Below are 12784 nucleotides of genomic sequence, written 5' to 3'. Positions count from 1 at the left end.
CTCCCGTTCCCACAAGTATTCTTGGGAAACATACGAGGCTGACCATGTAGAAAATTCTTAACAACTTAATGGCAAACATTATCTGCCGAATCACGGCATAGGAATGGTGACCAAAATAGCAGTAACCTTTGCAGTCATTTTTATGGCTTATTTTGAAAAACAGCTACTGCTAAAGCCCCCACTCACTGATGTTGGAAGCGTTTCATAAACGATGATATTTTAGTTTGGACCATAAGCGAAAACAAGACCTTAAAGACCTTAAAACCATGTTTACCTCGTCGCGGAAGGTGGTAAGATCCATGTTTTGTCAATGGCAGTTCACTTGATGTCCACAAACATTTTAAATCCACAGATGCGTTCCCGTTGTGCCACCCTCTCAGCGTTACGAAGGCATTCACAAAGGAAATCAGTGCGTCATAATTTGACAACAAACTTAGTCAAAGGAAATTTCGAGTCTCACCAATGGGATTTCTAACTTGTGTTTAATGCTTGACAGAGGCCATCCTAGAGAACTCATCACAACTAGAATGACTGAGGTTATTTCCCATAATGATCTTACAAACTAAATCTAAGCCATGATACTCAGAAAGGACGGTGACGACATTAAAATTATGACGGCTCACTAATAAAAAAAACATCAACAATTCCTTATTCTTCATCATAACAATGACTGACGTTAATTTTCCATAATGATCAAGGGAAGAGGCCTCATAAACTAAATTTATGGCATGACACTCGGTGAGGGGTGACTACATTAAAACTAATGAAAATACATCAACAGTTCTTCATTCTTTCTTTGTCCTTCTCTTACCTCATTAAAATGTACAAACTTGCAGGCTGTGACCAACTGAAGGGGTTTTAGATTAGATCCTTTATGCTCTTATCGACGTGCGATATATAGCAATCCTTAGAAAGGCGAGTCGAATAAGCGATTCCTGGAAAGCTTTGAGAATCACGTGAAAACATTCTTCCGCTTCCGCTTCCGTTGCAGTAGAATCTCAGTAACGGGATATAAGCAAACGCTTTGTTGCAAAATAATATATATGTATAATTGGAAAGTTCCACACACAGCTTCACTTTTTTGCTCTATACAGCTACAGTATATGAAACTATTAAGATTCCTATTTTTATTGTGTTGACCTCAATTTTTTTTTTTTTAATCTTTGTACAGTTTGCCCATATTTGGCTGTTCCAGTAGCACACGGAAACTTGGGCTGACGAAGGGCACCCTCTATCCCAGGGTCCCTCTTTACTTTTAAAGAGAACCCTGGGAAAAGCTTGGACAAGTGCTAACGCTCGAGAAATCGGTGGGAAGAAACTAACGAAATCAGCTGTTCGTTATCCCACTAACCCTGCTTGCACTCTTGTTGCGTGACTTACGTTTTCCTTGCCGCAAGCTCTAGTCAGTACCTCATCTCTTCACCGACGACTAAAATGAAAAATTATCTTTTTTCATTACCGTGAATGAGTGGTTTAGCGGCTTCTCCACCGAATCTGCCCAACAGTTTGATGTTATGTACACTCCGTGATTTTGAACACTCTTATACCTGCCAACTCTCACGCCTTACGCGTGAGTCTCACGCCTGCGGGTTGAAAACTTCGATCTCACGCCGGATCACGCTTGCGGGCCAATTTCTCACGCCTGATTGAAAAATGTGAGTTGTTGCCGTCTTGCTTGACACAATTTCTAAAAATATGTTATCTCAGACCCATGTAAGGTACGAAAACCATGTGTAAAATGAATAAATGACAATACCTTCCTCACGATCTCTGATTTTTGAAGTGAAAAGCACTGGGAGCTCGCTCCCGTTTATACGCGTCCTAAGACTGGGACTGGGAAATGCGAGGGCTGTTTCTGCTTTCCTTCGGCAGACTTCGGACTTCTTCGGGAATCTTCGGGAATGATCGTGTCGTCTTCAAAAATCCTACCACTCCCAGGATAAAAATCTCACGCCTATATCTCAGAAAAAGTTGGCAGGTATACACTCTTTGTAAAAATATCATTTAACTGTCATTGTTCTTCCTTGTCGGCGATCTCCTCATCTGCTGCTCAAGAAGTCGCCTATGTCTTGGATTTTGGTGAAACCTATGAAACGCCATGATCCTGGTACCTTCATGCTTCAAGGTTGTGCCCAGAAATGCAAGTAAACAGATACGCGCCCAATTTTGATATCCAGCGCCACGTGTCCTCTTGAATTACCTTTATCCAACAGTAAGATAATTGTGGTTGTAATTCACAGTTAGCGTTGTTTTAAGGTTGGGGTGAGTCCAACTGTTTATCTTTACTTGAGGACTTGATTTTAAGGGACACTTTGTGACCGTCTAATTGAGTGACATTGAACTTTCAGGAGAATAGCAAAGGGGACAAGTTCATGACTATTATTGAAATCGGCGTGCACCGAATTACTTACATTTCTGGATATATGTGAAGTTGGGAGAGGTGGTAGGCAGAGGTCTAAAATTTGACATTGTTTTATAGATAATTGGAATTTTTAAATTAATAGCGGGTATTCTGACTGTCCTTGGAACTACATAGGAGAAACCGGAAGATGCTTCCAAACCCGAAGAAAGGAACATCCACGAAACTTGAAGAACTATACAAAGAGCTCAAATGTTGCCAACCATACGTGGCAAAACAATCATTCCATTGACTTCGATAGTACTTGTGTTATTGACAAAGGCAATTACCGCGTTCGAAAAACACTAGAATCTTGGCACAGAGCTAAAACCGTCGAAGCGGAAAATAACTCAAAACCGTTGCCTAGGCAATACTCTATTTTATTGTAACTAGACCTCATTTACATTTTTAGCTTTTTTCACACTTCTTTTTGTATTCTATATTTTTGTTTTAATTCGCGCCCCTTTTCGTATATATTTCCATTCGCGCGCTAACTTTTTCATTTGTTAAAGGCTATAGACTGAGAGCCTAAAGCTTAGGTTTTTCATAATTTTTAGCCAGGCAACGTTTTTTCACGTTAATAATAATAATAATAATAATAATAAGAAAAAGAAGAAGAAGAAGAAGAAGAGTTTAAAAATTTACAGAACGCAAATATCTATATGAATATAATCATATGGGAAATAAGAATAATTACCTTAAAAAAATAGTGTAAATGAAATATACATTAATTACAAAGGCACGTAAATAAGGTTGAAATAGCACATGTATGCATTAATAACATTAAAAATAAAAAGTGTGTAGCTAAGATCCTAATTACAAGTTACATTGCAAAAATACGTTTTAAGCAATTTCTTCCACACTGCTAGAGCTGCCACGTTATGGAGGCTTGAAAGGGTTTTCAGCTGAGCGCGCGGCGTAAGACACACACGGAATTCTAAAAGCTGCTCGCGTCAACTCATGATTCAAAATGGGTCACCAGAAATCAACAAATACGGCTAATTTCGCTCACCTTTCTTCTGATTCCTATACATATAGAATATAAATACACATCTCCTATTCAGGAAAACTACGAAAATTGTACACACATGGTTTAATGCTCACTTAAATCCGTTTGTGGTGGCCTGTAGCTTCTTCACTCGCGCGTGCACTCGAATGAGCTGGTGAAGCATGCGTAAATGCTCATCTTCTAACCTCCTCATTTTTCCTGATTTTGAAACTTTACTCGTTTATATCTCTGCTTTCGGGCGGTGAATTTTTTTTTATTTTCATTTTTTGCATGTTAGCTTCGATTAATTTAAACCGTTTGTCTTTCAAATTTAAAAAATTCTGAAGGTGGAAAAAAAAAATTAGAGACATTTCAAAATCTATTTTACTGAAAATCTGACCTACAGATTTTGTTGAATTTTAAATATTTTACAGATTATTTCTAACATTATCTGGTAACTCTGAATGGGAAGATTTCAGCGTCCCGTTTTTAAAAAAACAATACAATATATCTTGATTTTAAGGCTCAAAGAAATGCCTTATATCGTTGCCATGGTAACGTTATTTTGGAGGAAAATGTGATGTGAGATATTTATCATGAGTACTTAATAACCTCGTCAATTTTTTTTTTCGAAATGATTACCCTAACTGTATTTAAGGACAGAATATGTTTATTTGTTTGAAAAAAGGAGAAACTATTTCGAGCCTCCTGAAGGAGCGATCACCCAGTGTCTTTTACGTGATCATGGTGTGCCGAATATAAAGAAACGGGGTCTCAACAATTTGGTTGTTGTTCGTTCTTCATCTAGAAAGGCCATTCATTTTTTTTATTTATTTACTTATAACGCGCAAGTATCAATTTACATTTTCACCTGCAATTCAGTACGCTGATTATGTTCGGATCAAATGACAAATTTCCACTCCACCCCTGCCTCCAGGGAACCCACTGGAAAATAGAATTGTCGATTCCCTTCTCCCTGGATAAGTGTTGTGTTCAAAAGCCTCCTCAACTTAAAGAAATGCGCAGGAATCGCCTGATTTGATATGAACGCTCAGCAGAGACAATTGAACTGGTTGTAGCTTTATCGGTGGGTTATAATCAGTACTGTAAAAGAGATATTTTTTCTCTAGATTCAACACTCTACCAATCAGAAAATAATGATAATGACGATAGTTTTTTTGGTGCAAAAAATGTAGGGGATTTCCCAAGGACACCAAAGAACTTAATAATAAATTCTTTTTCAAAACTACCGTTAAGGATGCTGCAAATCGTTTGGAGTGTTTTGATTGCCTTTTCACACAAAAGCCTCAATTTTTTTTTTAATCTCTAAGGAAAAAGATAAAAATTTTAAAAAAACTGACAATCAAGAATACAATTCTTACCCAACTCAGGAAACATTTTCTCCCTCCCCGGGCACTGCGGGTAGTCAAATGCTTCTATCAGTCCTTACCAATGACAAATAGAGCAATGGTCGGCCATCGAAATTTCTTATACAATGCAAGACCTATAACTCGAAAGCACGCAATTTCCTCGTGGAACAGAATCCCGCGTGTAAATATTTTAAAGGGTTCATTACAGCATGAGACAATTGTCCAGAACTGGGAGATTTTTATACTATTGCGATTTTCACAATTTTTATAATACCTTAATCAAACGTTCACATTATTTCCAGATGACATCTTAATAGGCCCTTTGCTTGGGGCCCCTATATCCAGTGCTTTTTAACAAAGGACTTTTCTGTGAGGCTCAGGATTATCAAATAGACAATCATTGCATCATCTTCCTTTTGACGGGTTGACGTAAGTATTTTCGTTTTTGACTTACATCCCTCCCTAATGCCAACTTTCCTAAAGAATTTTTTCCAAGTTACTGAAATAAGAATGGAAATTCAACTTTGCTTATTTAAAATGAAAGCTACAGTCTATACGTTTTTTCCTATATATATAAATTCTATGAGATTTCATTTTTCCTCTCTGGGATTTCTATGTAACGGCTGTAACGGTTTGGTGTAACAGGCTGCAATAGAGTAAAGGAGCAGAATTTAATTCTACAGACTTAAGGCACAAACATCACCAAATGATAAGAATTACAGAATTCCATTCACCCTCACTTTCCATCCTCACAATCACGAAGTCGACAGTATCATTCTTAATAACTTTAAATTACTCTAAAATGATCCTGAGCCTGGTAGAATCTTTTCGCAACCTCCACTAATATCATTCAAACGGGACAAAAACGCACTCAAAACTAAGGAGCAACCCGGCACTTTCAAATGCGCGCGCTCACGATGCAAAACGTGCCCTTTTACTCTTAACACTAGCAAAAATATCGGGACCTAAGCGATCTGTTAAGATCACCGATCGTTTCACATGTACCTCCACAAATGTCATTTATTGCATAACCTGCGCGCTATGCAATAAATTATACAATGGCGAGACAGGTAGACGACTAGGCGATCGATTCCGCGAACACCTTCGCGATGTTGAGAAGAATGACAAGGATGCATCTGAGCCAGTCGTTCGTCATTATAGCCTCCATAACCACTCCAAACTACACATGGCTATCTGCGGCCTTTCCCCACATCAAGGTACGACGGAAAGCCACAAGAATCTGAAACAAAAATTCATCTTCAAAATCGGCACCCTTAATCCAAACGGTTACCGTATTAACGAACGCTTTTCATTTAACAAACGTATTTCTATTTTTCGCGTTGCCATGTCACCACTAATAGCGTAGCTCCTACTCCACTATAAAAACTACACACAACCAAGCAAACATGAGGGGACAGAGAGGGAGGCTCCCGGTCCAGCCCTTGGGATATGTCATGTCCACGAAAGTTATTTTTACACGAGCGGAAGTCTTTGTTCTAGCGGAAGTCTGTCTTCCGAGACGTCGGCAAGCAGGCCAACCTCGGTCTGATGTTTGAAAGAAAAGCAAAGATTTCATGTAATGGCGGACGAAGTGGACTTAGCGTTTGGCGATGGAAACTACTTTCAGAAAGGCGGAAAATTGTTTTTCTGGTCTGATAATTCCAGCTGGGAAATAAGCTCCACCTTTTCTGTGGACACGATTGACTCGCTGACTGCCATCAGTGAATTAAACGGAGAACGCGAGTCAGAAACAAATAGCGAGGGCGACAGTTCATAGCGCGACGAGACAAAGATGTTAGCGATCAACAGTCGGATGACGATCACACCGAGGAAGCCTCGACATCTTTGGGCAACAGAAAAGGAAAAAAAAATTCCGAGAAAGCCAAAGCAAAAGTGAGCTCTGGCACCCAAATGGGAAGACGTGCAAAAGGTAAAAGTGCGAGGAAGACCGCGTCAAACAACAAGAACAACAACACAACACCTCAGCCTTCCAAGTGCGCCGCCATTTTCTCTTTTCACTAAGAACCTGGGAGCGAGGCAAGACTGCATGCGGACATCTCGGAAGACAGACTTCCGCTAGAACAAAGACTTCCACTCGTCTAAAAATAACTTTCGTGGACATGACATATCCCGGCCAACGCCCTGAGCCTCCCTCTCTGTCCTATCATTTTCTCTTGACACAACCCATAATTCCTCGATTCGCTCTGACGAAGAGATATGTCCAGAAATGCACGAAACAACAAAAATGGCAAAAAAGAGAAAATGTTGGCGAATTTGGCCAAAATGGCGAAAATGATAATTTTGCCACAATCGCCAAAACGGCAAAGCACAAAGCAGTGAAGGGGGCCCATACAAGTTGGCGAAAGTGGCGAATTTGGCAAATATGGCGAAAATGATAATTTTTCCACAGTCGCTAATGAGGCATAGCACAACTAAGCAATGAGTGGGCCCATACAAGTTGGCGAATGTGGCGAATTTGGCAAATATGGCGAAAATGACAATTTTGCCACATTCGCCAACAAGGCAAAGCAATGAAGGGTAAGGGGGCCTATACAAGTTGGCGAATGTGGCGAACAAAAGTTAATTAAAGAAGAATTCGATCTCTAATGCTGTTCAGACGTTTGACCTCAAATTAAAAACGTTCGTTTTTTGCGTTTTAATGATTTGAGAAAATTTACCAACCAGCACGAAGAACAAGGGAAAGAGGAACGAATTTGGCAAAATAGGGACATATGGCAACGGAAAGTGGCTCCAAATAAAAAAGTTATGGCCAGGTTGTCATTTAGTGACTAAGGTGGACGATTTACTGACATATATAACTGCCTCGTACTCTGACAATTCATGTAAGAATGACTTCACCAACGGGCAAGAGATTCAAAGCAATTATGTGGAGCTTAGCAATGCCAGCTTGCAAGGAATTAGATTCAATAAGCCACACACAAATTATGTCCTTGTCGTATGATCCATTACTTGAAAGTAAGCATTGCGTGAGGATGCATGTCGTGCCGGGGAATTTTATGGTAGCTTTTCACGAATCATGCCATCAACGTTCTAGGTGAGTCGAGATTGAAATCCTTTTACAATAACTGTAGAAGAATGTCGATACCAAGTAGAGCAGAAGTTGCAAAACAAGACGATAAACATTTCCTGCATTGTGATCCGCCGGAAAAAAAGGAAGTGTTTTTTAGACGCCATCTAATGAACTTCACATCGGCGGGTCTAAAACACAGGTCAGAGGTCAGGTCACAACAGATCAGGTTACAGGTCAGGTCAGGTTAGGTTAGGTCAGGTTGCAGGTCAGGTCAGGTCAGGGCAATAGGAAGAATATTTTTCTGCCAAGGAAATTGACTATGATGAAATGATATACGAAATGTATCATATATGAACTGCGGATATGAAATCAAGTGAAAATATGATCCTCGCAGTTATGAACGCAATTTTTGCAATTGCGTAAAGAAGCCTGAAAAATTCAGGACTTCTACTTCCTTTATGCAATATTTTTGGGGGGCGGGGGTTGTTTACATAAAAAACAATACAAGTTATTTACTCTTGAGACTGTATCATGCTTCAGTGAAATGAACATCCATCGTTTTTAATGAAAATACTCCCCACCCCCCTCCCCAAATGACTTGTATTATGGGAAGGGTAAAAAAAGCGAATAACGAGAAATATAAATTAAACAAGAGGCTACAAGTAGCCTATACTCGGGCCTGCAAAAGTACAGTGGTGTATCGTTAATTTAGCACTAAAGAAAAGAAAAGAAAGAAGTCTGTCCTTCTTACATGGGCCTTACATTGTGATTCTCATGATGTTGGACTGTGTATGTAGTGAACACCCGGACCCAGATTATCTTCATTACAGGTGGTGACAATGACCACTGGACACGAGGTAAAATTTGAGAAAAGCACATTGTTTTTTACTGATCGATGGTTATTCTTGCTCAGTGTTTGAGAAAGGAAACACTAATTGAACGGTTTAAGATGAAACGAAATGACTCATCGAAACATCTTTTGCAGAAAAAAATTAAAGAGAAACGAAGGTGAGATGACCAAACTTTCGTGCAGTGATGCACGTAAAAAACACTTTGTCACGTGCGCGACACGTGAAGATGTGCACTACATCTCAACTCTTGAAAATACTTTCAGAAGTACACAAGTTCCTTGAGGATGGCCATGCCAAATGAATCCATAGCACGAGAATCAAATATTTAAAATATACCATTTGTTGTAATTTAAATACTCACAGTAGCATGCACCCAATTGTCAAAATATATGTGTTATTTGCCAGCTGGGAGGCCCGTATAGAGAAAAACTGTGGCCGAGGCCTTGAAATTGCTGCTCGAGGCCGCAGGTCGAGGGCGGCTTTTTCAAGACCAATATCACATTTTTTTGCTATACGGACCGACCCTTTGCTGGTAAATAACTTTTTTTTCTCTCTCTCTCTCCCATCCTCTCTTAAAATCATTTGTTTTAATTGTTGACTCGCACCGCGCTTGATAGCGAATGCAGTATTAAAGCGACTTACAAACTGAACGTTTCAAAGAGAAATATTTTTTATTTGAATTCTATTTCCAAACCTCTTGTCTAATGAAAAATAACCTCTGTACGTAAACGGAGTCGGTGTCACAAAAATTGTGTTTCGTTTCCGGAATGGTAAGGGCAGGAGAACAGATAGAATACTGTAGTGTGGGTCACTTGGCCTGTCATTGTTATTTCGCTTCGTGTATTGAAACTCTCGAGAAATAAAGATAGAAGTGAGAACGCAAACTCTCTGAACGGTGAGAAGCCTGTCAAGGAATATATATTAACCATTAATGTCACTGTTCCTTGGTATCAACATGCATAATTAGCTTTTAAACACATAACGCAAGGCGCAATGGAACGAGACAACAGACGTATTGGGGTTTTTTGAGGGAAACACTGCCTTGCGGCTGGTTAGCCTATGCGACTTCCAGATTGCGTGACAGAGAACAACCTCACTTATCTCTCCAGCACTACGAGCTGAGTAGTAAACAGGAAGTGCTGGATCGGACAAGAGTATTTGCTAGTGAGCAACGTACAAAGGCAACGAGCCAACAAGCTTGGGGGAAGTCGCTGCGCAGACTTAACCACACCACGCAGGAGCGACCCAATTTTAATGACGGCAAAGCCATATATCCAACCCATCTCCAAAGGGAGAGAGGGAGGGAGGGGGAGAACTTTGACAAATTGCAAACATCTAGTTGATTTAATACAGAAAACAAACTGCCAAGTGAACCTTGGGAGACTAACTGAGGCTTTTATAGCTAGACCCTGTCTATTAAAATAGCCAGTTGCACAGGTTCTACCATATAGCAGGTAAGCATTACACCGTGCTCTTTAGCATTAATGAATGAGGCTTTAACAGATTTGGCCAATGCAGATGTACGTTATAATCTGAGATCTAAGAACAAAGTCTTTATGTCCTCGTTTTATTTACAAGAAAGCCGTTGATTGTATGACCTTGAACGGCCGACTCCAAAGAACGCGAATATAACTATCGCGACATGAATAGCCCTTTTAGTACGGTCACGTTCCATTAACCGTATTTTACTGATAGAGCAGTAAAATCTCATTTAAAGAGAAGAACAGATACTCGTTTATGTGCACAATACATTGAAGCATAAAGTCTACAAATACCTTCAAATACTTACCCCAGCATAACATTTCAAATTCCGTTTTCCGTGAATCTTCTCATGATTACATGTGTTACATACGAACCATGGCAATTACTAGCTTTACAATCACTGGTGCCTCGTTAATCCAATTTATTACTAAGCCTTGTTTGCATTACTAATTAACACGAAAAGGGATAACTTGGGAATTTTTAACAATATATCCTTTAATCTAACCCAAAATCATTCAGATAACCAAAACGTCCTATGGATGATCCATTTCCTTCGTTTTTGGGTTTGTCAGCATTATGATTTGCAATATTTCAGGTTTACGTGTTCACAAGTTTGTTTTTGTATCTCGAAGAATTACAAACTCTGTTTTGATTGGTCACTCTACCTCTCTGTGTAAATAGTTCACCCTGAATTCAAAATAAATACGTTCCGTTTCTGATTTCTGTATTAAATTTAATTTTCATTTTCCAAATGGTCTGGATGGCACAGTGTTGCTAATATTTTTAAAAATACAAACACACCTTTAAGTTTAACGAACATGCTTCAACGTTTCAAACATCATTTTGCATTTACCTGTTCATCCACGCTGTTACATACCACGTGCTTACATTTAAACCCATACCTGAGGTAGCTCCTTTAGTTGTGTTTACGAGCAAGTGATCTCCTTGGCTAGTAATACGATGAAATGTGGATGACCTCGGTACATTGTTAACCAAATACGTTCCAGCAAGTTTCCTCCTTTTTCTGCTGTTATAAAATAGTCGTCTCAGCCTTTTCTCTTTAATTCTGCTCGGTTCTCGGGCACGTCTATGTCAATGCACACGCAAATCACAACTAAAGTAAACACACTTGTGCTTATCGAGACCTGTATTTCTCCTTTGGAATCAAGTCTTTATTACCACTGAGAATCAAATAACTGTACAGCCTTTCAAACTACATCACATTTATTTTCTAAAGAGCTGATCACAGTCTCCACTCGGATGACATCAAATCTTGTAAAACTAGAACAGAACTATATACACAAGATGGCAGTGAACACGATCGCTAATATGGCTTGTTGAACAAAGGATAGAAGCTAGACCAATACAAGAAACAAACAGTTTAACTATAACAAACAAAAAAACGCAATAGACAAAAAACTTATCTCCGTAGTCAATGGTACACTGAGCGGGAGGCTGTTTGTTCGCGGTGAAAATGGTACAAGCGTGAGGCCATTTGTTCGCTGTGCCAATGTTTTTACTTTGTCTTCAGAAGATTCCAATATGACGTCCACTTGTTTGTGGAGTTATTTTCTTTGTCTCTGTCATCTTCAAAGTAGTTCTCAATAAGGTACCCGCTGCTCATTAAAGAATTTGTATTTTAACTTGTATCACTTTCAATAGTTGCGTCCATTTTCAGTTACATTCGAATATATTCTTGTTTCATTCAGTTCGCGGAACGACTTGTTTCAAAGCTGACGCTTGACATCTTTTAGTGTGGGTCTACCACGAAAAGCCTATGCGTTTCTTTGTATGTGTTTTGAGCGCCCCAAGAAGAAATCGATTAAGCCAACGCAAGGTCGATCTTCAGTAATCCGAAACAACGCATCACAGTGCTCTTCATGATCTTGGATTACGTAGTTTGCTTTAAATAACCAATTTAAACAGCGCCACGTGGCTTCTATTGTGCATTACCCAATCAAAACACCGCCACGTTTTTCTATTGTGCATTTTGCTGCACAGGAAAAAAAAACTGCAATCAAACGTATTTTATAACTCGTGCCCCTACGGGCCCGAGTAATAAATAATATAAATTATGGCAGTACCCATAAGTCCTGTCAAGACGTGATTTATCTTGTAAGCACATGGTTAAAAGCCACAGAAATGGAGGAAAAGAGCGAAGCTGAGGACAACAAGGTAGGAAGCAATTTGCACGTGAAATTCGTTGTTTTCGTTTTGCTGGAACGGATTTAATCGCGTAGAGCCACATTTCCAAGCTTAAAGTAAACAATGCCCTTATTACAGATACTTTCCCGTATCCCGTTAGCTTCGAATTATGCGGCCGAGGTACTTTGAGTTATTGCTTATTACTGCTAATGTGCGATAGCTGCAAAATTGGTGGTCATGGAAAAACAGTACAAACTGACGAAAATGAATTCGTAAAACGCAATTGCTATTTTGGTCACCGAGTTGGGGGACTCTCGAAAATGCTTTATACTCACTGTTGGATGCCACAGTGAGACCACTGTCCTTCCAATTATTAAAGAATAGATTGCTCTAATAAATCTTATTTCAGACTGCTGGAAATCATATGTTAACGCAGAAAAGCATGGATACACTCAGGAAACCGTTAATCTGTGGCACTTTAGGGATGGACCACTAGAGGAGGTATGGGTGTGGGAGACA

At 39.4% G+C, this 12784-nt stretch overlaps 1 protein-coding gene across 3 annotated transcripts in view; it reads right to left on the bottom strand.

Annotated features, from left to right (window-relative positions):
- LOC138052335 (uncharacterized) overlaps window positions 1-1029 on the bottom strand; it is a 96875-nt gene extending 95846 nt beyond the window's left edge. Inside the window, exon 1 of one of the 3 annotated variants that reach the window (XM_068898782.1) lies at window positions 812-1029. Coding sequence is in view for 2 of the 3 variants with exons in the window: in XM_068898783.1 (XP_068754884.1) it covers window positions 812-816 (5 nt within the window). In the remaining variant the exon portion in view is untranslated. The remainder of the gene's footprint in view (window positions 1-811) is intronic. The other 2 variants (XM_068898783.1, XM_068898784.1) reach the window with 2 other exon arrangements.
- Window positions 1030-12784: the final 11755 nt, after the last annotated feature.

Source organism: Montipora capricornis, chromosome 6 (genome assembly GCF_036669925.1).
Source record: "Montipora capricornis isolate CH-2021 chromosome 6, ASM3666992v2, whole genome shotgun sequence".
NCBI classification, from domain to species: domain Eukaryota; kingdom Metazoa; phylum Cnidaria; class Anthozoa; order Scleractinia; family Acroporidae; genus Montipora; species Montipora capricornis.
The sequence above is the reverse complement of the archived record's forward strand: the minus strand, read 5'-3'. Positions and strand labels throughout refer to the sequence as shown.